Source organism: Lepus europaeus, chromosome 13, assembly GCF_033115175.1.
Source record: "Lepus europaeus isolate LE1 chromosome 13, mLepTim1.pri, whole genome shotgun sequence".
NCBI lineage: Eukaryota > Metazoa > Chordata > Mammalia > Lagomorpha > Leporidae > Lepus > Lepus europaeus.
This window is the reverse complement of record NC_084839.1, coordinates 8602021-8629104: the sequence shown is the minus strand read 5'-3', so window position 1 is coordinate 8629104 and position 27084 is coordinate 8602021. Positions and strand designations below refer to the sequence as shown.

The 27084-nt window shown below is 41.3% G+C and overlaps 1 protein-coding gene across 1 annotated transcript in view; it reads left to right on the top strand.

Annotated features, from left to right (window-relative positions):
- ROCK2 (Rho associated coiled-coil containing protein kinase 2) overlaps positions 1 to 27084 on the top strand; it is a 147936-nt gene that overhangs the window by 88303 nt on the left and 32549 nt on the right. Inside the window, exons 4-11 of the mRNA XM_062208963.1 lie at positions 1967 to 2104; positions 6748 to 7008; positions 17624 to 17768; positions 20560 to 20698; positions 22641 to 22732; positions 23502 to 23661; positions 25740 to 25800; positions 26392 to 26403. Of these exons, the coding sequence (XP_062064947.1) occupies positions 1967 to 2104; positions 6748 to 7008; positions 17624 to 17768; positions 20560 to 20698; positions 22641 to 22732; positions 23502 to 23661; positions 25740 to 25800; positions 26392 to 26403 (1008 nt within the window). The remainder of the gene's footprint in view (positions 1 to 1966; positions 2105 to 6747; positions 7009 to 17623; positions 17769 to 20559; positions 20699 to 22640; positions 22733 to 23501; positions 23662 to 25739; positions 25801 to 26391; positions 26404 to 27084) is intronic.

Sequence of the window (27084 nt, the reverse complement as noted above, 5' to 3'; positions counted from 1 at the left end):
TTGTCCAGCAGTTTTATAGTCTCAGGTCTTAAATTTAGATCTTTGATCCATCTTGAGTTGATTTTTGTGTATGGTGAAAGGTACAGATCTAATTTAATTCTTCTACATACACACACACAGTTTTGCTAGCACCATTGTTGAAGAGAGTATCCTGGCTCCACTGTATGGTCTGAGCACCTTTGTCATAAATCAGTTGGCTGTATGTATGTATATTAACTTCTGGGCTCTTTTTCAGCAAATATTTATTGAAAGGTTATTATATGCCAGGTATTATACTAGGTACTAGGAATTAAACAGTGGACAAAATGGGAAAATCCTTGCATTTGTTGGATTTAAATTCTAGTTCTGAGATATAGTTGATAAAATAAGTTTAAAAAAGAATCAGATGCCACCTGTGGCACTGGCATCCAATATGGGCGCCTGTTCTAGTCTAGGCTGCTCTTCTTCCAACCCAGCTCTCTACTATGGCCTGGGAAAGCAGTAGAAGACGGCCCAAGGCCTTGGACCCCTTCACCCGCGTAGGAGTCCGGGAAGAAGCTCTTGGCTCCTGGCTTTAGATCGGCACAGTTCTGGCCATAGCAGCCATTTAGGGAGTGAACCAACGGATGGAAGACCTTTCTCTTTGTCTCTTCCTCTCACTGTCTGTAACTCGACCTCTCCATAAATAAATGAAATCAAAGTCAGAGCAGGCTTTCTGAGAAGGCAGCATTAAGTAGGGATTTGAAGTGTGAGCTGGAGCCAGCTGGAGGAAGTAGTTCTAGGCAGAAGGAGCAGGACATCAGCTGTGCAGTGGGAAGCTTTTGGGGGGTTTTAAGCAGACTGACTGAAGTGGTTTCTGTGTTAGAATTACCACTAGATGGAGGTAGGTGAGAGTGAAGGCAGGGAGCGTTGTTGAGGCTCTTGCTGATCATTGGAATGAAGGAGGGCAGACCAGGGTGATAGCAGTGGAGTTAGAAATGGTTGGGTTCTGACATGATTTGCTGATAAATTGGGTGTGCTGTTTAAGAGAAGAGTTGCCAGAGTTTTTTTTTTTTTAGCCAGAGTATTTGGGAGCATGAAGCTGCAGGGAAGACTGAGGGAGAAATAAATACAAGGGTGAACTTAGGAGTTTCTGTTTATACTTATCCTGTTAGGGTAAGTATAAATGTTAGCAGTTGTTACTACTATTAGTTATCCAATAAATGCTAACTATTATAATCATCCATTAAATATTTATTAGCTCTTTGGTAAACAGTTTGCTATGTTCTGGGAATTAAAATGATGGCCAAAAATAGACACGGTTGTAGCCTTTATGGAATTTTCAGTCTAATGGGGATAGATGGAGTTGCGCAAATAACCATAATGTTGGTAGTTAGTTTTGTCTTTTTTCAAAAAATAATCGTTAGATGAGGTCCCTAGGAAGAAATGAGTGACTTAAAATCATAGGTATCCCTTGACATTTCAGACTACTTAAATTTTTCCCATTAGACATATCTTATAAGGTTATATCTTAACAATATATAGATTTTTAAATTTGCGTATTTATTTGAGAGCCAGCTGGAGGGAGAGACAGACAGTCTCTAGCCTGCTGGTTAATTCCCCGAATGCTCACAGTGAGCTGGTCTGGGTTGGGCTAGGCTGCATCAGCCAGCCTGAAACCAGGATCCTGGAACTCAGTCAGGGTTTCATCTGAGTGGCAGAGACCCAGCTTGCGGAGTCATCAGCACTGCCTTCCAGGGTCTGCACTGTCGGGAAGCTGGAGTCCAGTGCCAGGGGAGGATAACAAACCCAAGCACTCCGATGAGAGATGCAGGAATCGTTATTTCCCTGGCAAATCCCTACTTCTGATTGGTTAATGTACACACGGGAATGAAGGTTAATGAAGTTAGCTGTCTTTGGCTGAGATAGTTGTATATTGAACCTAGGCATTGTATATTTCATACAAATTACAGTAGTAATAACTTTTATGTTTTTAAAATATCAACAGGTTCGTCATAAAGCATCACAGAAGGTTTATGCCATGAAGCTTCTTAGTAAGTTTGAAATGATAAAAAGATCAGATTCTGCTTTTTTTTGGGAAGAAAGAGATATTATGGCCTTTGCCAACAGTCCCTGGGTGGTTCAGGTAAGCACATTAACTTTCGTAAGCTCAATTCCTTTTTCCGTAAGTGCTTATTAGTCACAAGAGTTGATTTTGTGTGCCAGAGTTCTGTGCCTCATTCACACAGTCGTAATGCAGTTATTTTTATAAGCTCTAATTCAGAATGCTTGTTTATTGTTCTTAAACAGTATATTCACATACACAGGACATGTAGTCATTACTTAAATTGTATGAATGCAAATATTACTACAACTTTCTCTTTTTTAATTCTTTTAAAAGAATTGGTTTATCGCTAGTATATCGTTGCTTCCGGCCCACATTTTCTAATGATTACATAGTAGGAACACAGTAAATTCTTTTAATCATTCACAAGGATGTATACATACTGATATTGTTAGTTTATGTTACTGGGACCGGCACATGGTGTAGCAGGTTAAGCCACTGTCTGCGGACCTGACATCCCATAGGGCACCGGTTCAAGTCCTGGCTGCCCTACTTCTGTTCCAGCTCCCTACTAACATGTATGGGAAAGCAGTGGAAGATGGCTCAAGTACTGGAGCACCTGCACCACATGAGAGACCTAGAAGAGGCTCCTAGTTTCGGATCGTTCCAGCTCTGGGCTTTGTGGCCATCTGGGGAGTGAACCGGCAGATGGAAGATCTCTCTCTCTCTCCCTTTCCCCCTTTCCCTCTCCCCCTCCCTCTCCCTCTCTCTGCAACTCTGCCTTTCAAATAAATAAAAAAAAGAGAAAGGTTTATTACATTGATTAACCTGTCTGTGAAAAAAAAAAAAAAAAACTTCCTACAATAAACACTTTAAAAATTCTTCTACAGTCTCATATATTACCTATAATGTGAGACATTATTAATATTCCTAATTCTACTACTTTTTTGGCTATGGATTAAGAAATTTATGGGTCTATGTTATCTCCTCAATTATATATCTCTTACCAGTTTTGCTGCTTTAGATTATTTTAATATCAAGATTTTTAAATACTAGTATTTAAGTCTACAAACATTTTTGACCAAGAGTCATGAATAAGATTAAGATTATGTTATATACCAATGAATGTTTAGGATGTTTAAGTAATATAAGAATTTGATGCCCTGCTTTAAAAAGCAACTTGGAGGTTAACAAATTGCCGTATTAATATTTATGTCATTTAAAAGCTCATTACAATTGCTTTTCTTATGAGGTTGTACCTCAGTCTCCCCACCATTATTTTATGTAGCCAGTGAATAGAAATTCTGATACGGGGCTGGTGCTGTGGCTCAGCAAGTTAACACCCTGGCCTGAAGCACCGGCATCCCATATGGGGACCAGTTTGAGACCCGGCTGCTCCACTTCCAATCCAGCTCTCTGCTATGGCCTGGGAAAGCAGTAGAAGATGGCCAAGTCCTTGGGCTCCTGCACCCAAGTGGGAGAACCGGAAGAAGCTCCTGGCTCCTGGCTTCGGATCGGCACAGCTCCGACCTTGTGGCCATCTGGGGAGTGAACCACCGGATGAAAGATATCTCTCTTTCTCTCTCTCTCTGATTCTCCTCTCTCTGTGTAACCTCTGACTTTCAAATAAATAAGTCTTTAAAAAAAAAGAAATTCTGATGTGTGCAGTTAAAATTAAAATTTTTGTAGCAGTAGTATACCATGCTGTTTTACTTGATTAAAGATGTATTGGGCCTGGCGCTGTGGCATAGTGGGCTAAGCCTTCACCTGCAGCACCAGAATCCCCTATGGGCGCTGGTTCAAGTCCCAGCTGCTCCATTTCTGATTGAGCTCTCTGCCAGCGCCTAGGAAAGCAGTGGAAGATGGCCCAAGTGCTTGGGCCCCTGCACCCATGTAGGAGACCCAGAAGAAGCTCGTGGCTTCGGATCAGCTTAGCTCTGGCCATTGCAGCCATTTGGGGAGTGAACCAGAGAATGGAAGGATCTTTCTCTCTGCCTCTTTAACACTGCCTTTTGAATAAATAAAGAAATCTTTAAAAAAATTAAAAAATATTTTTCCAGTATTAGGTTTAAATTAACTTTCATAGTAGTAGATTCATTGTTGTTTCTAGTTGATCATTTTATAAGTTGGCACTATTAAGTAGCTGAGAAACAAAAACAACAGTTGAAATAGAGATTTCGGTACAATACAGTTGAAAGTGATTCAGATGTAGCCCTGATCTTCACGTTTATCTGACTTGATAAAGGACGTGCCATTTATTATATTTAGATTTCTGTATATGAAATGTTTAACTTTTTAAGAAAAGTAATAGACTTATTTTTATTGTTTCAGTGATTTTAATACATCCACAGATTTGTGCAACCATCACCACTACCTAATTTTAGAACATTTTTATCACCTCCAAAACCCATCAGCCATTCAGCAACTACTCCTCAGTCCTCCCTTAGCCCAGTCCCTGTCAACTGCTGATCTCCTTCTGTCTCTACAGATTTGCCTGTTGTAGACAGGTCATATAGATGAGACACCTTTCACTTAGGATGATGATGTCTACATTCTTCCATGTTTTATTATGTGCTACGCTTCCTTCCTTATTATGGCTGAATAATCTGTGGCAGGGGTATATCATATTTTGTTCATTATACACGTAATGGACATTTGGGTGGTTTCTAATTTTTGGCTATTGTGAATAATGCTACTAGGGACAGTCTGTCATAGTTTGGTCATATGTTCGCACTTTTAATGAGTTTTCTTGAAGTGAAATTAATAGTTATAGGTTATGCCCATAATCAGTTTCAGTGGATTATTTTGAACAGTTTTCCGAACCTCAACTCTTATATTTTAATTCGGTATTTAATTATGTGAATGCTTCCATAATTTGTTGTTATTATTCTCTTGTGGAAATAGTACTTTCCATTTTCCTTATATATAAATTATGCGATATAATTTGGCATTGTGGTTAAGACACTACTTGAGGTGCCTGCATCTCATACTGGGACTGCCCAGGTTCAGGTTCTGGCTCTGCCCTTGTTCCCCCTTCTTGCTACCATGCATTGTGGGCAGCATTTCATCATGAAAATACATACCTAAACACTTTCGCTTTGACTTTTTCTAAAAAAAATATTTTCTTTATTTGAAAAGCATAGTTAGAGACAAGCAGAAACAGGGAGAGACCTTCCATCTGCTGGTTCACTCCCAAATGGCCACAACTGCCAGGGCTGGGTCAGACTGAAGCCAGGAGCCAGGAGTTCATTCCAGGTTTCCCATCTGGGTGCAGGGGCACAAGCATTTGGGCCATCTTCTGCTGCTTTCCTGGCACAGTAGCAGGGAGCTGGGTTGGATGCCAGTGTTGCGGGCTGTGGCCTAACCCACCATGCCACAATGCTGGCTCCCAGAGAAAGTTCTTTTGCCTCCCATTTCTAGCACTGTAACTAGTTCTTCTATCATCACACATGTATTTCATTCTTAGAATGAAGGTTTGTTTAATTGGTGTAATACCTTACCCTTTGGTAGATACTGATTTTGTATATTTAAAACCGTCCTCAGTTTTCCTCTTAAGCATTTCTTTTATTTATCTATTTATTTATTTATCTATTTATCTATTTATTTATTTGAAAGTCAAAGTTACACAGAGAGAAGGGGAAGCAGAGAGAGAGGGGTCTTCCATCTGTTGACTCCCCAATTGGCCTTAACGGCCAGAGCTTTGCCAATCCGGAGCCAGGAGCTTCCTCTGGGACTCCCACACAGGTGCAGGGGCTCAAAGACTTGGGCCATCTTCTACTGCTTTCCCAGGCCATAGTAGAGAGCTGGATCGGAAGTAGAGCAACCAGGTCTTGAACCAGCGCCCATGTGAGATGCCGGCACTGCAGGAGGCAGCTTTACCCGCTAGGCCACAGCGCCGGCCCCCTCTTAATCATTTCCATGAGTATAATTTAATTTTGTTTCTTGAATTGATTTGTGCTTATGATGGTGGTTATCTCAACTGTTGGTTCTTAGTTTTTTGTTTTTTGTTTTTTTTCTCTATCTTTCCATGTTTACATATGGTTTGCATTGCTTACTCCTAGGAGGGGTGGAACTTATTATTTGGTTGTGGTTTCTCTGTCTCTCTTGGGGCAAGTAGCATCCTGGGTTGGTGTCTGATTTCTCTGGTCCGATACCAGTGATGTAGTCTGAATACAGGTAGCAGTTCCACTTGCTGTAAGAGGATGGAAAAGGGGATAGGAGTTGGCTCTGTTCCAAATGTGGCTACCAAGTACTCATTCTGTCAATTGGCATGGGGCTTATTTCTCCCTGTATTCATTGAGGCTAGTATCATTTAGATTTTTCTGAACTGCTTCTTGGCTTCTTTTCTGTTACGAGTTCTGTGTAGTCATTTAGTTTTAGAAAGCTATTTTTTTAAGGTAGTGAATTTTTTCTTTCCTTTTTTTTTTTTTTTTTTTTTTTTTTTTTACTTTTTAGTATCTTGTATTATGTTTTCCATGAGGGAAAAATATTTGTTTATATATTTTGATGGTAAGGTTAAAGAAGGTTCCCATATAAAATTTTTTTTGGTGCTTTTTCCATTCAACCTTTCCAGTTTTAAAATACAAGATTTTATATTTTTGACTATGATTTGATTATAAAATATCTTGTCTTATTCAATAGTAATGATAGTTTTTTGATTTTGTTCTGTTTATGGTTTTGGGTTTTTGCTTTTTTAAAAAACAATTTTTCCTTTTGTTTTCCAGCTCTTCTGTGCCTTTCAGGATGATAGGTATCTGTACATGGTAATGGAATACATGCCTGGTGGAGACCTTGTAAACCTTATGAGTAATTATGATGTGCCTGAGAAGTGGGCCAAGTTTTATACTGCTGAGGTTGTGCTTGCTCTGGACGCGATACACTCCATGGGCCTGATCCACCGGGACGTGAAGCCTGACAACATGCTCTTGGATAAACAGGGACATCTCAAATTGGCAGATTTCGGCACGTGTATGAAGATGGATGAAGTAAGCAAGTAAAAAAAGAATGCTAGTTTTTCAGAAACAAAAATGAAATAGATCAAGACTTTATAGTTTTGAATAAAGATAAATTAATTTTCGTTGTGTAGTGACTCAGATAAGATACAACCAAATGAAGACATTTCCTTTGCTGATCATTCATCAAGCTGTGGAGTGCTTCGTTAATGAGCCCTAGAGAAATAAGAACTTGGCTGTCTTAGTTATTTTCCTCAAGGAATCTGACAGCATTTGTTAGCAATCAACACTGTTTCAAGTATATTATGATCTTTTTGAAACTACAGGGCACAATCTAAAATCAAGGTGCCTGTACCACTGTTGCAGTTTTGTATTTTTCTTTTAGAAGAGGAGGTGAGGAACGCAGCTTATGCTGCTGCCTCCTACCCACCCTCCCTGTGTCAACCATGTAGAATCAGTTGGGGACATCATCTGTCGTTCACTTTACCTGTTGAACAGTTCATACATACTATGATCGATGGGTTCAGTAGTATTAACCTTATACTTATTCTCATATTGATTTGTTTTGTTTGCAAAATTTGTTTTGTCCTTTTTTCTCTAAGTGTACTGTAATTCCTAGCAGTAATGCTGCGTGGCAAGGGGTCGTATTTTATTCCCTTTGTATTCTCTTGTTGGATCTAGAAGATTACTTGTCTATGTTAAATGTTATGACTTGTGAATTTTACTTGATAGCAGTGTGTATTGACAGCAGATTGGATCATCTTTTGTATGGTTTTTCATAACCTTCCAATATGCTTATGTAGGTAATATAGTTCTTGTCAGTTATATGATCAGGACATTAATTTGAGTTAATTTTCTTTTTTCTTTATCTTAATTTATTCATACCACTTGTGTGACGTTTAGTTCATTGTTATCAGCAATCTATCTTCTTTCATACTCAGATTAGATTTTACTTCATCTAGAAAGTTTGACATGTTCATTTTTTTTCAAGATTTATTTATTTATTTATTTATTTTTTGACAGAGTGGATAGTGAGGGAGAGAGACAGAGAGAAAGGTCTTCCTTTGCCGCAGGTTCACCCTCCAATGGCCGCTGCGGCCGGCGCATCTTGCTGATCCGAAGGCAGGAGCCAGGTGCTTCTCCTGGTCTCCCATGCAGGTGCAGGGCCCAAGGACTTGGGCCATCCTCCACTGCCTTCCCGGGCCATATCAGAGAGCTGGCCTGGAAGAGGGGCAACCAGGATAGAATCTGGCGCCCCAACCGGGACTAGAACCCGGTGTGCCGGCGCCTTAAGGTGGAGGATTAGCCTGTTAAGCCACGGCGCCGGCCAAGATTTATTTATTTATTTGAAAGAGTTACAGAGAGGGAGAGACAGAGAGAGAGAGGGAGCTCTTCCATCTACTGGTTCACTCCCCAGAGGGCTGCAACGGCTAGAGCTGAGCCCAATCAAAACCAGGATCCAGGAGCTTCTTCCTGGTCTCCCTCGTGGGTGGAGGGTCTCAAGCACTTGGGGCATCTTCCACCGCTTTCCCAGATGTGTTAGCAGGGAGCTGATGGAAAGTGGAGCAGCCTGGACTTGAACCCGTGCCTTAAGGGATGCTGGTGCTTCAGGTGGCAGCTTTACCCACTGCGCCACAGCACAGCCCCTGACGTGTTATTCTTAACCTGACTGGTCACTCTTTTAATATCCATAATGTTCTCACTTATTCAGAACTTGTGGGTTACTTTAATCAGCTAGGGTGTGTGTGTGTGTGTGTGTGTGTGTTTTCTTGGTCTACTCAGCTAAAATGCAACATCTCTTTACTTTTTGTTCTTTTCAGTAGGGTCTGTTACTATGTTCTGCACCCTGTTGTAGAGTACTTGTTCCTACAGCTGCCTCTTACTGTTATTCCGTATATTAAAATATGAAATAATGAATGGTGAAAGTTATCTGTAATGATAATTAAATACAAAGTCATTTTCTTTTCTTTTTTTTTTTATTAAACTTTTATTTAATGAATATAAATTTCCAAAGTATAGCTTATGGGTTACAATGGCTTCCCCCCTCCCATAACTTCCCTCCCGCCCGCAACCCTCCCCTTTCTCGCTCCCTTTCCCCTTCCATTCATGTAAAGATTCATTTTCAATTCTCTTTGTATACAGATCAGTTTAGTATATATTAGGTAAAGATTTCAACATTTTGCCCATATAGCAACATAAAGTGAAAAAACTACCATTGGATTACTAATTATAGCATTAAATAGCAATGTACAGCACATTAAAGACAGAGATCCTACATAATTTTTTTAAAATTAATTAATTTTCTATGCCATTTCCATTTTAACACCAGGTTGTTTTTTTTTTTTTTCATTTCCAATTCTCTTTATATACAGAAGATCACTTCAGTATATAATTAGTAAAGACCTCATCAGTTTGTGCCCACACAGAAACGCAAAGTATAAAAATACTGTTTCAGTACTAGTTATAGCATCACTTGGCTTTAGACGACACATTAGGGACAGATCCCACATGGGGTGTAAGTACACAGTGACTCCTGTTGCTGATTTAACAATTTGACACTCCTGTTCATGGCGTCAGTAATCTCCCTAGGCTCTAGTCATGAGTTGCCAGGGCTATAGAAGCCTTTAGAGTTCGCTGACTTTGATCTTATTCCGATAGGGTCATAGTCAAAGTGGAAGTTCTCTCCTCCCTTCGGAGAAGGGTACCTCCTTCACAAAGTCATTTTCTTATTGAATCCTAAACTTCTATGTGTTGTGTATATACTGTGTGATGTTTGTGTGCTGCATTTCTGTATGTGTGTTCTGATTATAAGTAAACAAACTTTTAGAGTGAGGTGGGGAGCAGATTAATAAATCACATATTTTTAAGTGGAGTAATGGTGGTTAAAGAAAGAAAGGTAGAGTGTGTGAGAATATGGGGAACAGGACAGAATGTGATTACCTATAAAATAATTTTACAAGTATGTAAGCGGATACTAAAATCGTCTATTGCAGTATCTTAGACCTATTTTTCTTTGCCTTAACTAATTTTGCCAACTATTTCTTTTTTCTTTTTTTCTTTTTTTCTTTTTTTTTGACAGGCAGAGTGGACAGTGAGAGAGAGAGAGAGAAAGGTCTTCCTTTTGCCGTTGGTTCACCCTCCAATGGCCGCCGCGGTAGCGCGCTGCGGCCGGCGCACCGCGCTGATCCGATGGCAGGAGCCAGGTGCTTCTCCTGGTCTCCCATGGGGTACAGGGCCCAAGCACTTGGGCCATCCTCCACTGCACTCCCTGGCCACAGCAGAGAGCTGGCCTGGAAGAGGGGCAACCGGGACAGGAATGGTGCCCCGCCTGGGACTAGGACCCAGTGTGCCGGCACCGCAAGGCGGGGGATTAGCCTAGTGAGCCGCGGCGCCGGCCTTGCCAACTATTTCTTAATAAAAGATAGTTGTGCTCCCTGTTCAGTTTATTGTCATGAGTGGCCTACAGTCAGGTCCCATCTGTGTTGTATGTTTCCTCCTTTCAGTTTCTTTCTCATTCTCTCTAACCGTCAGCCAGTCAATGCGTTTACACTTGCCTTTGCAGAGTATTTGTATAGCATGTATACTGTTGGTTTAATAAAGAATATGTGTCATTTTTTTCACTTTTGTCTATTAGTATTGTTTTCATATCTGTCTCTGATAAATGTAAATTAGTTCATTGCTTTTTTTTTGGACAGGCAGAGTGGACAGAGAGAGACAGAGAGAAAGGTCTTCCTTTTGCCATTGGTTCACCCTCCAATGGCCGCCGCAGCCGGCGTGCTGCGGCCGGCGTACCACGCTGATCCGATGGCAGGAGCCAGGTGCTTCTCCTGGTCTCCCATGTGGGTGCAGGGCCCAAGCACTTGGGCCATCCTCCACTGCACTCCCGGGCCACAGCAGAGAGCTGGCCTGGAAGAGGGGCAACTGGGACAGAATCCGGCGCCCCAAGTTCATTGTTTATTACTGCTGCTTAGTATTCCATAATATCTATCAATTTACCTTATTGTTATTCCCTGATGTTGGATTTCTAGGTCACCTCCAACTCCCTGCTACCAATAATACTGTCTTTCACATCCTCACGCATGTCCTGTGTGTATCCTGACAGTTTACGTGTGAACCTAGAACTCAGCCTGCTGGGTCGGGGGCAGGAGTCACCTCATTTCCAGAGTGGTTGTCCATGTTTAGAACCTCTTCTCAGCAGGACTCCGTGTCCCTAGAACATCAATGACCCTTCCTGTTGTTCAGCTCTCTAAGTGTTGCCAACCCAGTTGGTGTACAGTAGTATGTTTTAAGATTGTGTTTATCTATACTAATGATGACACACCTCTCTTCCTGTCCTTGCCAGTCTTCCTCTTTTGTCACCACCTGTTGTCTCTTTTTACCTGTTTTAAACTGCTTCTTCTTGGAGTACCTGCATCTCTTGTGTAACATAGGTCGTGATTCCACAGATGCTGCGGGTACCTTCCCATCCACTACTCATCTGTGCACTATTTGATGAGTTAAAATTAAAGTAGAACTCCTTGATTTTTATGTAGTTGATTATTTTTGAAATACTGAGCTTCGAAAATGTTGATTGTTTCACCTCAAGCCTCTGTTTTTCTCAAGTGACACTAATAATGGTGACAGTTATTTGAAGAACAGAAGAGTTTATTGAGTTTATCATTTTGTAGTAGTAGTTACTATGAATAGTATATTCATAGTATATTACTATAAATTTGTTTGATCATGCTGGCTTCAGTATGATGGCTACACCAATGCCTTTACAAATGTGCACAGCTCCATTCTTCCTCTGCAGACAGAATTGGCAAATGAGAATCTAGGGCCCAGTCCTGCCCTGTAGCTTGGTTTTGTGTAGCTTATGTACTACGGCTGATTCACATGTTTTTAGAGGATTATTTTAATAAAGAAAAAATTGTGACAGAGATCCTATGTGGCCACAAAGCCTACCGTATCTGTGGTCTGCTAATCCCCTGCCTGTTACGCAAAGATGCTTGAATCATGTTGCCGCTGTCCTGACTCCTTGTAAAACATAATGCCATGGATAAAGGCAAAAACAAAATATAACAATAAAGTTAAAACAAGGACTAAAATAATTTTTATTATCACAGTTAAGGTCAATGATATTTCATCCAATTGTATCGTTGGTAAATTGTGGCTTATACAGTTTGCTGAATGTTGCAAATTTTTTCTCAAAAAACATAAGCTTATATGAATGTGAGAGTCACATTGTGGTTTACTAACATCTAAAAGTGTCTCAGAGACAACTGAGAACTATTTAAAATAACTTGCCTTAACTAGATATGTTGGTTTCATCCCTTGCCTGTTATGCATCTCATAGCAACTTTTTCTGCCTTTTAAGGCACAATACACATTCAGAATTTACATTACCTGAAGATAGGTAGATCATTAGATTTTTCATGTAACCATTTGGTTAAATTGAGCCTGTAATGTTTATAAAACAAACTGGTAAATTGTGTATGCTCTTATCCCTTCTATAGGTGACATTAATTTATATAATATAGGTGTGTGGGTTTTTTTTAAAAGATTTACTTATTTGTTTGAAAGTAGAGTTATGGAGAGGCAGAGGCAGAGGCAGAGAGAGAGGTCTTCCTTCTGCTGGTTCATCCCAAATGGTTGCAATAGCCAGAGCTGCACCGATCCGAACCCAGGAGCCTAGAGCTTCTCCCAGGTCTCCCACATGGGTGCACGGGTCCAAGCACTTGAATCATCTTCCACTGCTTTCCCAGGCCATAGCAGAGAGCTGGATTGGAAGTGGGGCAGCCAAGACTTGAACTGGCGCCCATATGGGATGCTGGCACTGCAGGGGCAGCTGTACCTGCTACACACAGCGTCGGCTCCATATGAGACTTTGTGATTCCTGGCCTTCATATATGCTGTTTGGTAGTCTTCCTGGCAAATTCTTGGTCATCCTCTGAAGCTCAGTCCAAAGTTTCCTCTCTTGTGAAGGCTCCGTAGCTAGGCTCCTGTGTCTTCAACTTGTCCCTTGGTTTTTGACACTACACGGTGTTTTCTCCAAGTCCTGGCATCTGCCGCTTCTCCCGGAGTTCTGATTCCTTCCGTCAGAGGGCAGGACTTCACAAGAGTATCTGGGAGCGAGATGAGCGCATGGCCCCTGCAGCGCACTGCAGCTCAGGGCACAGCCGTGTTTGTATGCTGTATGTGCCACTTCACTAATACACATGCCGTCCAGCTTGACGTTGGACTTTGTTTGTTTATATAGTGTATTAAATACCATGAGTTCATACTGAAACCTCTGGTTCAAGTCCTGACACCACAGGGTTCACTCAAGTTTTTGCTCATTCAGATTTCTTGAAAAGCTCATTCAAGTATATTCCTTTTTTTGAATTTTCTTCTTGGATGGTAAAAAGCCTGACTCTCATCATTATTCCATCATTGTCAGTCTGTACCCCTGTGTTAACAGATGTGTTAATATATTATTGTTGTATTCTTTTTGTTTTAGTTTTACATTATCCTGTTAAAATACTGCTTCCCATAATTATTTGGGTTAATTCTGGCCGGCGCCGCGACTCACTAGGCTAATCCTCCGCCTTGCGGCGCCGGCACACCGGGTTCTAGTCCCGGTCGGGGCGCCGATCCTGTCCCGGTTGCCCCTCTTCCAGGCCAGCTCTCTGCTGTGGCCAGGGAGTGCAGTGGAGGATGGCCCAAGTGCTTGGGCCCTGTACCCCATGGGAGACCAGGAGAAGCACCTGGCTCCTGCCATCGGATCAGCGCGGTGCGCCGGCCGCAGCGCGCCTACCGCAGCGGCCATTGGAGGGTGAACCAACGGCAAAAAGGAAGACCTTTCTCTCTGTCTCTCTCTCACTGTCCACTCTGCCTGTCAAAAAAAAAAAAAAAAATTATTTGGGTTAATTCTTTCTACCCTTTCCAGTGTGGTTATGGTATTGATTTATAAAACGGCTTTGTTTCTCTTTGTGTTTTACTCAGGGCATTTGTTGGCGATGGGCGCTTTCTCTGGGTTGAAGAGTGGGGACTCTGCACACTGTCTGCCCATTCTTCCTTCTGCACCATTCCCAGTGCTGCTTTTTCCCAACTTTGCCCACCTGCCCCCTGCCCCACAGTAGAACAGTCCCTTTAGTTTCTGAGTTACTCTTTTTTTTTTTTTTAATATTTTTGTTTATTTGACAGAGTTACAGACAGTGAGAGAGAGGGAGAGAGGGAGAGGGAGAGAGAGAGAGAGGTCTTCCTTCCATTGGTTCACCCCCCAAGTGGCCGCCATGGGTGGAGCTATACCAGTCCGGAGCCAGGCGCTTCCTCCTGGTCTCCCATGCGGGTGCAGGGCCCAAGCACTTGGGCCATCCTCCATTGCCCTCCCGGGCCACAGCAGAGAGCTGAACTGGAAGAGGAGCAACCGGGACTAGAACCTGCGGCCATATGGAATGCAGGCGCCTCAGATGGAGGATTAACCTAGTGTGCCACTGTGCCGCCCCTAGTTTCTGATTTATTCTTCCCATATTTCTTTTAAGCTAGATCAAATGTGTGGCATAAATGTGGGTTCCATATTTATGTAATTTGAGAAGTCTCGATAAGACTATTTTTAAAAATCTTTTTGAAATGTTTATTTTAAAACCTTCAAAATACTAATTTAAAAATTGTATCCAGCACATTAATTTTCTGTAAGGAGAGTGCGGTTCAGATCGCTTACCTGTTAAACAAATCTCTAGTCCCTCCAAAGTATTCACTCTGCCGTGGTTATTGAAACTGGTATCCAGCTTACCCTGCCAGCTGGGGGACTTTCACATGTGGTTCATGTGGCCTTCTCCACACTTGCTGCACATGCCTCGTGTAGCGGTCGTACACCACCACGCCCTTCGAAACCACCTCCTCTGTCCTTGACGGCCTGTGAACTGTGTGGGGTTCTTTCTCGCCCCTTGTCCTGTCCTGTCCTTCCTTGGAACCTTTGAGTACTGAATAATTTTTCCTTCAGTTGTATTTTGTATGTGTGTCCAGTAAGATTTTTGCTCTTAACTCTCACAAGACTCACTTTAAAACAAACAAAAAGAAAGCCTCAATTTTGTGGATACATAAGAAACAAAAATATTTCCTTTACACTTGTAAGTCTCTCAATTTTTTCCCCCCAAGAAAGTGTAAACTATTAGATAGTTCATGATAAAAACTAATTGTATGTTCTGCCTTTTTTTTTGGGGGGGGGGGGAGCAGGCAGAGTGGACAGTGAGAGAGAGAGAGACAGAGAGAAAGGTCTTCCTTTGCCATTAGTTCACCCTCCAATGGCCGCTGCGGCTGGCGCACCACGCTGATCCGAAGGCAGGAGCCAGGTGCTTCTCCTGGTCTCCCATGGGGTGCAGGGCCCAAGCATTGGGCCATCCTCCACTGCCCTCCCGGGCCACAGCAGAGAGCTGGCCTGGAAGAGGGGCAACCGGGACAGAATCCGGCGCCCCGACCGGGACTAGAACCTGGTGTGCCGGCGCCGCTAGGCGGAGGATTAGCTTGTTGAGCCACGGCACCAGCCTGTTCTGCCTTTCTAAGTCAGATAATATGTTTATCTTTTTTTAAAATTTATTTAATATTTATTTATTCGAAAAGAGGGTGGGGAGAGAGAGGAGATCTCTTTGACTTGCTGGTTTACTCCTCAAATAGCTGCAATAATAGCTGGGGCTTGGCCATACCAAAGCTGGGGACCTAGAACTCCATCCTTAACTCCCACATGGGTGTCTGGGGCCCAGGTCCTTGGGCCATCATCTGCTGCTTTTCCAGATGCATTAACAGAGCAGTTGGGACTTGAACTAGCACTCATGTATGGGATACCAGCATCACAGACTGCAGCCCACCCACTTCGACAGTGCAAGCTCCGTGATTTATCTTTTATCCTACATAGTGATCCACACAAAATCTATGGCTTGTTTAGTTGTTTTCATAAGATATATTTTTAACTTATATTCAAACTATAGATATTTCTATTCCCTATTTGCTGTATACTCAAGAATATGAAATGAAATCGTTGAGTTAGTTTTGCCAGCTGAAGATGATTGTTTTTTAAATTAATCTCCTGGCCGGCGCCGCAGCTCACTAGGCTAATCCTCCGCCTTGCGGCGCTGGCACACCGGGTTCTAGTCCCGGTCGGGGCACCGATCCTGTCCCGGTTGCCCCTCTTCCAGGCCAGCTCTCTGCTGTGGCCAGGGAGTGCAGTGCAGGATGGCCCAAGTGTTTGGGCCCTGCACCCCATGGGAGACCAGGAGAAGCACCTGGCTCCTGCCATCGGATCAGCGCGGTGCGCCGGCCGCAGCACGCTACCGCGGCGGCCATTGGAGGGTGAACCAACGGCAAAAGGAAGACTTTTCTCTCTGTCTCTCTCTCACTGTCCACTCTGCCTGTCAAAAAAAAAAAAAATCTCCCTTGGTGGGCAAAATAAATAAATAAATAAATAAATTAATCTCCTAAACGTAACACATTTTACAGCACTTGAAAACATTTACAGAAGCCATGTTTAAAATATATAGGACTTTCTTTTTCCAACTTGGTCATAATAGTTAGTATTTTGATGCACGTATTGAAGCTGATTTATAAACTCCTGCCTGGCTGACAAACCTGAGGCGAAGGAATGTTATGTAGCGGTGCACTGCTGTGGTGGTTTGGCGTTCTAGCACGCACATATGTACATGCATACATACACACAGCTGTGACGGGTTTGTCCTTGTCAAAATCATCATCAGGTAGGAATTACCTTACTTGCCACTGAAACTACGCATGAATAAGGATTTTTCTGTGACCTTACGAAATATATTGAGGCCACAGCTGCATATTTCCAGACATGTAGCAGGGCCGTGTAGCTTTCCAGCTTTCAAAATTGTAATTTAAACACTTGATCTATTGGCCGGCGCCGCGGCTCACTAGGCTAATCCTCCGCCTGCAGCGCCGGCACCCCAGGTTCTAGTCCCGGTTGAGGCGCCAGTTCTGTCCCAGTTGCTCCTCTTCCAGGCCAGCTCTCTGCTGTGGCCCCAGGAAGGCAGTGGAGGATGGCCCAAGTCCTTGGGCCCTGCACCCGCATGGGAGACCAGGAGAAGCACCTGGCTCCTGGCTTCGGATCAGCGCAGTGGCCATTTAGGGGGTGAACCAACGGAAGGAAGACCTTTCACTCTAAAAATAAAAAAATAAAATAAAATAAACACTTGATCCATTTCCTATTTTTCTTGATAGTGTAGGAACCATTTCATTATCCAGCTTCCAAATGGGAGACCCTTTTGCCATCTTAATTTCTTCCGTTTCTTCTGGAAATATTAAAGCTTCCTTTCTCTAATGACTGTTTGCTTTTCCCCAGTTTAGACGTTTTAAGACCACATTTTTTACTTCTCTTATGACTACTTCATAGTGTAAGAAATAAGAAAAAGAAGCAAATGTTGTTAAATGTAATAGTCTCCTTGGAGTTTACTGCCTTTTCTGTCTTTTGTTGATGAATTCAAAATGTATCCCTGATCTCCCATAATCCAGACATTTTTATGCAATTCATAATGCACTTATCCCCTGTATTCGAAAGCAGCACCAACACCAAAGTTCTGTTAGAAGCACTGTGTCATCGCTGTGTGTCTGAAAATAAATGCATTAATTGCATCTATGGGCGTGTGTGTTTTTACATTGATCTCCACTGTTTACCCAGACAGGCATGGTACATTGTGATACAGCAGTTGGCACACCTGATTACATATCCCCTGAGGTCCTGAAGTCACAAGGGGGTGATGGCTACTATGGACGGGAATGTGACTGGTGGTCTGTGGGTGTTTTCCTTTTTGAGATGCTAGTGGGTGAGTAAATATTTTAACTTGTCCTTTTTTCAAAACCCTTCTCATAACACTGAATCTGAGAATGTAAAGAAGTTGCCTGCATCTTTGAGCAGAATTGGGATTTCTGGTAACCTTAAATTAGCAGTGTCTGGTATGACATATTGTTAATTGGAAAATTAATGGCAAGCCTGATACTGGCACAGTGATTGAGTAGAGTAAGGAGATTATCAAAGGAATTGAAGGTGTATTGCAAGGAAGTATTTCTCTCGTAGAGCTTTTTGAATTAAAAAAAAAAAACTATTAGAACATGAAGCAAGTTTATAGCTTCATTGGGCTTCTTCTAAGGTTTCCTTGGTAATTGTATTTTTGTAAATATTTTAAATATAAGGCTGTTAATATTTGTTCCAATAGTAATAGAGAACTAAAAGTACCCTTTTGTTTATGTAATTATGTTACATACTTGATTTTGTAAACTGTTTTCCTTCTACTTATTACTTGTGTGTATATTTGTAATTCCAGTTAAGTGAATAATAAATATAGTTATGAACCATTTGATTATCAAGATAAATATGTTTTATAATATTTCAGTTTCAGAAAACTCAGAGCCATATTTAATAATTTATTTTTCTTTGACCAGATCAAAATTTGAAAAGCTTAAGCATTTCAGAAGTTTTCTTTATATGATAGATTTCATTCCTAAGGTTTTCCATTTTTTCTCTCTTTTAGTTTAGTTTTTTTTTTTTTTTAACTTATTTGACAGGTAGAGTTAGACAGTGAGAGAGAGACAGAGAGAAAGGTCTTCCTTCCATTGGTTCAGCCCCCAAATGGCCGCTATGGCCATTTCTGCACCGATCTGAAGCCAGGAGCCAGGTGCTTCTTTCTGGTCTCCCACACAGGTGCAGGCGCCCAATCACCTGGGCCATCCTCCACTGCCCTCCTGGGCCACAGCAGAGAGCTGGACTGGAAGAGGAGCAGCCAGGACTAGAACCCTGTGCCTATATGGGATGCGGGCGCCGCAGGCTGAGGATTAGCCAAGTGAGCCACGGCACTGGCCCCTTCTCTTTTAGTTTTTAAAAATATGTATTTATTTATGGCTGGCACCTCGGCTCACTAGGCTAATCCTCCGCCCGGTTGGGGCGCCGGATTCTGTCCTGGTCATTCCTTTTCCAGTCCAGCTCTCTGCTGTGGCCCGGGAGGGCAGTGGAGGATGGCCCAAGTGCTTGGGCCCTGCACCCATGTGGGAGATCAGGAGGAAGCACCTGGCTCCTGGCTTCGGATTGGTGCAGTGGCCATTTGCGTAGTGAACCAACGGAAGGAAGACCTTTCTCTCTGTCTCTGTCACTCTCTAACTCTGCCTGTCCAAAAAAAAAAATTTAAAAAATAAGTTTATTTTGATATAAAACATTTTTAAATTGATGGATGGTTTTTCCGTAATATACATTTTCCGTGAACTTTGTGAAGACCTCTCATATTCTCTTACCTGCCTAGACTCTTCCATCAATTTAGAAAGTAAGGTACCTTGGAGGAGGAAATTTGGGTCATGTGAAGAGGCCATTTAAATCTGCTACTGATCTCAACTCTGAGGGCTGAATTTAGAATTATTTTTCAGTTTAAGGAATTTATTAATATTATATGCTTGGGGTCACAGTAAATACATGATAATAACTGCAACACAGTTCCCATCAAGTCTCATGTTAATGTGGTATTAATATAAAGAAAACAGCTTCACTGTAGTTTATAGATATAATTCTAATAATGTAATGATACTTCCCCCTCCCCCTTTGCTCCCTCCCTCCCTCTTTAAGTCTTCAGATGGCAGTGCTTTGTAGTGCTCTGAGCCTACGGTGGGTGCTTGCTCCGGTTAGTTAACACTGGGCTTCATTTAAAGGATTTTATTGAAACTAAAGATGGCACCAGAAAAGTCTGGAATTCAAAAGCACCCTCCCCTCTCTCGAAAACATTGAATATCCCTGTTGAAGTTTGGGATGGGGCTGGTGTGGCCAAGTTTGGTTTGCCGTAAAATTGCTTACAATACAGGCACACTGGCAGGGCCATTGTGGCTGGAGATGATTCCTGGACCAAGTGGTGCCTTGAGCGTTTTCTTTACACTGGTTTCAGTGTCTGTCACAAACATTCTCCTGGAAGCCTGCCCTGGGCGAGTGTTCTGGTTCTTCGCCAGCTCTGTTTGCCATGATTGGCAAGTCACATGCAGCCTCTCTGGGGCTGATTTCTCCTGTGTGGCATAATAGAGCTGGCCTCCCCCAGGGAGCAGTGCTGTCCAGTTGGCCGTGGTGGAACCGCTTTCTAGGTGTGCTGCTCAGTGTGGTCAGCCCTGAACACGCTGGGTCCTTGAAATTACACTGTGTGTGTAACTAGGGAGCTGTATATGTCTTTCATTTTATTTCAACTTAAGATTGCCACGTGTGGCTGATGGCTGCCGAACTGGACAGCGCAGCTCCTGAGAGTGATCCCAGGTGTGGATGCTGGGATGCTGCGAAGGGCTGGAGGGCTCAGACAGATCTGAATCCCCTCAGACGTCTTCCTTGAGTTAGTGAATTGTTTCCTTTCTTATGCCTTAAAAACTAAACCAACAAATTCTAGAGTGAGTTAGCAATGATTTATTTTGCTTTCATGGGTGGAAGAAGCAGTGGCATGGTTACAACTTGCATTCTTTGTGAGAGTCTGTGTGTTTTGACAAAGGCTCCCAGCTTATAGACCAGGTATTCTTGCATGCATGTGCCAAATTTAAACTTAATATATTTAAATATTAGGTTCTCTAATACATTCATTGTCTTCTTTCTTGGAATTTTAGGAGACACTCCATTTTATGCAGATTCACTTGTAGGAACTTACAGCAAAATTATGGATCATAAAAATTCGCTATGTTTCCCTGAAGATGCAGAAATTTCTAAACATGCGAAGAACCTCATCTGCGCTTTCTTAACAGATAGGTAATGTCCGCTGAATTTCTTGTAGAGAAGCCCCTTTACCTGAAATGTGGAGCAGTGAGGACATGCCTAACTATTCACAAAGAAAATCATCTCTTTCATTATCCAAGTTGCCTCAACGTTTGCCTTTTCCGATGCCACACCTGGTGTTGATTCCCCTTCTCATTTTATGTACAACAGCGCAGCTGTGATCTATCTCTCTTTGACCCAGCAGAAAACAGAACTTGGTACATCACCTATGTGAAAGTAGTGAAGCTTTTGTGTTATTCACATTTAGCGTCTAAGGTGATTAATCCATATTACCCTCGGCTGTAGGACTTGTGTAGATAAATCACCAACAGTTTGTAGTCTGAATAGCTATTTGTGCTCCACCTGGAGGTGCCGTTTTCTGGACCCTTTTATTTGCATTTGGATATGAAAAATCTATTCTGGGAATCCTGTACTTTAGAAAACAAACTAGATGACAAAGATGTGAAAGCTTGTTCCAAAAGGGAAGCTAGAAAGCTGCTCGGGCTTTCTTCCACCTTCCTCTCTGCTGCTCGATCCTCTGTGGTAGAGGCCGCCTGTCAGGACCAGCACTGATGCGTGCTGCATGAGCGTGCTTGCACTTCCATTCCAGCGCTGCGTCACTGGCTTTGAGGTCTTGGGGAAATGATTGCATCTTTTGGGAAATGGTTTTACTAATCCATAAAGCAATGGGCTCACGTTAGGTAACTAAGGACATTTCTAGCTCTGATACGCCTTCACTCCTCCGCTCACCTTACTCGTTAGCTGGTCGCTGTCACACAGTACGGCAGTGATTCTCTTAGGTTCATCTTTGCATACTTTTTGTAGGGTAAAGTCTCACAGGTGGAATTCTGGGATATGCATTGTGTGTATGTATATACATGAACAATAACTGTTCCTCTCATTGAAGTGAACATAAAAAATGTTCATCAGAGCCAGGAAAAGTTATTTTGTCTTTTTTCTTCATTATAGAGGGTAATAATCATGTGTTTATCAATCGTGTAAACTAAAACTTTAAAAGTTTTAATTATATAATTAGTGAACAATTAATGCTGATAATTTCAAAACATAGCCTGTATTGTATTTCATTTGGAGTTGTTAGGAATAACTATAAGTATTGATGAATGGTAAGTTATAAAATAAGGTATATTGTGTGTTCATGAAAGGAGTGCTAATCCTGAAAGATTTGCTTTAGCAACCACTAGGGTGGGGGAGGTAGTAAGAAATAATTATAAATTAACAACAGATATTTTGAAAATAATTTAATGCCATAAATGTAACTAGGAGCATTTCTCTTTAGAGTCTACAGATTTTCCTCTTTATTTAAACATAGCTCCAGGGGCCATACATAAAATAGATGCTCTCTATTTCCATGCAGTCTTCATTGAAAACTCAGGGTCAAAAAATGAAACTCTTAGCGTTTTTCTCATGTTAAGATGGTGATTTTAATACAAATATAGAGATAGAATTCATCACAGTAAATATCAGTAGCTCCGGATACAATGTGTGAGTTTTTTTTAAGAAGAAAAGAACTTTTAAAAGACATTTTTCTGTGGAGAGTTTTGAATGCCTTGTCTGTGCTGGAAGCTAGACCGTGTCGTCCTCCCTTGCAGGAGGTTGCTCGTGTGATTTGGCACATGCAGGAGGGTTTTTTACTTGAAAGGCTCGTGGACCCAGATCCATGGGACACAGACTGTAGGCAGCGTATGCTCCACTTTCTAGGGCCTGACTGCATTGCAGGCTTTCTCATCGATCTGGAGAGATCATAGGATATAAACTGGGTGGCTTATTCTGGGGAAACAGTTAAGCTGAAGCTTTTACTAAGAATATCTCAAATTCATGTGTTGTCTTTGTTCTGGCTAAACTGTTGAGTTGAGTTAATATTTTTATTTTTTCATAATTTTATTTTTATAATACAATCTTTAACTGCATTATTTAGGGAGGTACGACTTGGGCGAAATGGGGTAGAAGAAATCAAACAGCATCCTTTCTTTAAGAATGATCAATGGAATTGGGATAACATAAGAGAGAGTAAGTCAATAAATTAAATATTTCCATTCCATCACATTTTAAATCATATAAATAGACCCCTCTTTTGAAATAACAATCATGTTTGAGACCCCTTAATACTAACTCTTTTTTAAATTGAGAGCTTTCATTTCACGTTTGTCCTGTGGCAATATTTATAACTAAATTAATGTTTTCTCACCATTTTAATAAACATACATATTTATTAGCAGTATTTCCAAATACTTTCATTATATTCATGTCAATAAGCTTTATACATTTCTTTAATTTTCACAGTTGAGTTTTGTGGGTATCAATACTTTTTCAGAATAGGGAAATACTTTATTAATTTGAATTGATAAATTAGAATTATGTGTGGAGACTGTGTCCTGGTAAGGCACAATGCAGTAATTCAGTTTTATGTCATGTACATGTGATATTGATTCATTTTAAAGGTAAGAAATATTTCTGCTTAGAGAAGTAGAAAACTGAACACCCTACAGAATAATTGTGCAAGTAATTGTTGCTTGTAAATTTCAACACCTAGAATAATATCATATACCTTTCCCTTTTAAATTGATTAATCTGTATTTAAAGGTGATCTCATAGTAATACATTACTAAAATTTCAGTTGTACAAAATGATAAAATGAAAGATGCAACTGAAATTTGATATGTCAGTATAATTAAGCATTATTAATAATATGTATTGATTTATAATAAAACAAGTAGGGTGGCTTATATTTTGCATTTTGGTTATGAGTGAAATAATTCATTTCTTTTCTTTCAATTAGCGGCAGCTCCTGTGGTCCCTGAACTCAGCAGTGACATAGATAGCAGCAATTTCGACGACATTGAAGATGATAAAGGCGATGTAGAAACCTTCCCAATTCCTAAAGCTTTTGTGGGGAATCAGCTGCCTTTTATAGGATTTACCTACTATAGAGAGAATTTGTATGTGATTTGTTTTAAGTTTTACTCTTTTCGGAGTCTACCAATAGGATGATAATACTTTTTTGAGATGACATATATCAAATAGTGTTAACATGTTTTAAGTTTTTGAGTTTTTCTTAAAGGATTGTTGGAAAATTATTTTAAATTTCATTTTCTTTTGTTTCTGAATATTATGTTCATTTATCTTGAGTACAAGGCACTTTTTTGTGTGTAAGATTTATTTGTCATAAAGCGAGAGGGAGGGGAGGCAGGGAGAGATCTTCTCCAAAGAACTCCATCCAGGTCTCCCATGTGGGCAGCAAGGGCCCAAGCCCTTGGACCATTTTTGACTGCTTTCTCAGGCATATAAGCAGGGAGCTGGATTAGAAGTGCAGCAGCCAGCACTTAAACTTGGGCTTATATGGAATGCCAGCATTGCAGGGGTGGTTTGACCCACTGTGCACAACACCAGCCCCTGCAGGGCAGTGTTCTGTATTGTTTGGGGCGGCCATTGGAGGGGATATAGAATAAAAACAAGGACCTGCTTTTGTTGGAGCTGACCATTTCATGAAGGTTGTAAGAGAATTATATTGTCCTAGAGTAGGGTAGAGTGTGATGCTTTGCCTTCAAAAGAGGTGATGAGAATTTGAGGTGGTTCAGAAGAAAAATAGAGGCCATATTCTTTTGAGTGGATAAGGAAAAGTCAGGGAAGACTCCAAGGAAGAGGTAGCCTGTTTTGCCAAGTCTAAGTCTATCGTAACAGTAGCCATCCCTGATGTACTGGGCGAAGAAAGGGTTTTGGATGGCCAAGGAACGAGGAGGTTAGGGGAGGCAGCAGAGTGGCGTAGTCCAGCAGGGCCTGGCTGTGGGGCATTTGACTGTGTCATGACTATTGCAGGGTTTCAGGAGACTGATCTCCTGCCTGTCCCCTCTTCATCCAGCTCAGAGCCTGGCACAGGCCATTCAGAAATTAGTGGTTGACTGAAGTGAGTGTTGACATAAGCAAGTACAGTGGAGTTGGAGTTTCAGAGAAGAATAATGTAACAGAGTATCGCTGTATGCTTTGGGAAGGGACTTTGGATTAATAGTGAGGGGGCCGGTGTTGGGGCGCAGTAGGTTAATCCTCCGCCTGCAGTGCCAGCATCCCATATGGGTGCTGGTTCTAGTCCTGGTGCTCCTCTTCCAGTCCAGCTCTGTGCTGTGGCCTGGGAAGGCAGTAGAGGATGGCCCAAGCCATTGAGCCCCTGCACCCGCATGGGAGACCAGGAAGAAGCACCTAGCTCCTGGCTTCGGATCGGCACAGCTCTGGCCATTGTGGCCACTGGGGAGTGAACCAATGGATGGAAGATCTTTCTCTCTGTCTCTCTCTCACTGTCTGTAACTCTACCTCTCAAATAATTAAAAAATAGTGTGGTGCCATCACAAACTGTTAAATAGTTGAGTGAGGCAATAAAGACATCTGAGAAGCATTGTTGATGGGTTTTGGATATCCTTGTATGGAATTACCGGAGTGACCAACCATTAGAATTTGCCCTGGTCGGCATAGGGCTTCCATTCTGAAACCCGGAAAATTCCATGCAAACAAGGATGAGTTGGTCACCGTGGTAATGGTAATGTTCTGAAAATTATCTAATGCTGACCAAATGGGGGTGTCCATGCCAAGAGAGACCCACGCGTGTCTAAGGGAGTGGAGAGAAACTACAGATAATGATTGCTGTATTAGATTAAGACTCAGGGATCAAGAGACATTATCTTTGAAAATGGGTAGAAATGTCTCTTTCCAGAAGATGGGGTAGAATAAGAATAAAATTGTTATAGAAACTCAGATGAAATGAAGGGGAGGAAAGTATAGTTTATTTTGTGACTCTAGTCCCAATAAAACTAAAGACTGGGAAAGTTTGGCATTTTGAATCACTGAAAATGATGTGGGTGTCCAGAGGGAGACGTTTATTTCTCCATTTAAATAATACATAGATATGAAAAGAAAGAGAAATTCTTTGTGCTTGCTATTTAGTTCTAAGAATAATGTAGTTGAATAAGATCGAAAATGGATTAAGGTGAAATGCAAAGAAATTTATTTTCCTTCTCCTTCCTTCTAGGTTATTAAGTGACTCCCCATCTTGTAGAGAAAATGATTCTGTACAATCAAGGAAAAATGAAGTATGTGTAAATTTTTGCTATGGTTACTTTAGTCATGTGTTCAAATGCTTTAGTCATAACCCATATTTTTTAAGAATTCATTTAATACTACTTTTTATATCATTAGATGGCGTTCCTTGTCTAATACAGGTCAGCCTAATATTGGAGTAATTCATTGTAAGACATAGTGACTGATGTAAAGATGAATTATGCATGGCCTTAGGCTGAAGTTAGTAGCAAACATGCTGAATAGGTTTATAAACAACTGTAATACTAGTTGGAAAATGTTACGATCAGTGCTGTGAGAGAGCTATAAGGTATAGAAGTAGAGGATAGATTCACATTCTAAGTTCATATTTAGGGGTGACTGTATGTAGTGGATAGCTTTGTTTATCAAAGAATATTTTGTGACCTCTGTAATTTGTAAGTATATGCAAAGCTAAATCGTACACCTAGAGGCTGCTTTCATTTGTGGGAAAATAAAATTAAATGCTAAACGTTGTTTCTTCGGACTTAGAATTGGGTAGGTTGGATGATTTTGTTAGGATTTGTGTTTACAGAACATAAAAAGAATTTCAATATTCTCTGTGTTTTTTGTTTTGTTTTAAATAGGAAAGTCAAGAGGTATGTTGATGTTGATGTTGTCACTAATACTGAAAACCTGAGGAAGACTCACCCCCCAGCAGTGTTGTAGTACAGTCATAGTTTCCTGGTGTCGCAGTGCCACGTCTGGGAGGAGAGAAGTTCCCAAGCCTTTTTTCGACTGACTAGCCCTTTCATTCTTGCTCCTATAAGTCTCTTGTTTAAGATACATTGTATGTGGTTTCCTTTTTTTCATTTATCAAAGGTCTGTTACTGGCAGCAGGAACTTGTGATTAGCAGGAGTGCTCCAATTAGACTAATATAGTGGCAGCTAAAAGCAGTTAAACGTGACTCTTTATTAGTCTATATAATCTTTTTATGGGAAAAGAAGAGTTTTTCTTGAGATATGTGAAGTATTTAATCACTAGAAGGAAGAGTGGCAGGAGCCTTGGCATCAGTGCTAATTGGCGTTGCTGCTCACTAGCTGTTCTGTCTTGAGCTTACTCATTTGTTTTCTTTGTCAGGTAGATTAAAAGGTCACCACCCTTTGGGGCTCTTGTTAGATTAATGACATCAGAAAGTTAAATCCTTTAAAAAGGAAATGAAGTTGCAGATACGGATTATTTAGTAGGATCTAGAATTTCAGCTTTGTTTAGTGACTGACGTGGCGAGGGAGAACACTGAGCGATGACTTGGAGTTAACTGTCTGTTCCTGAGCCGTTC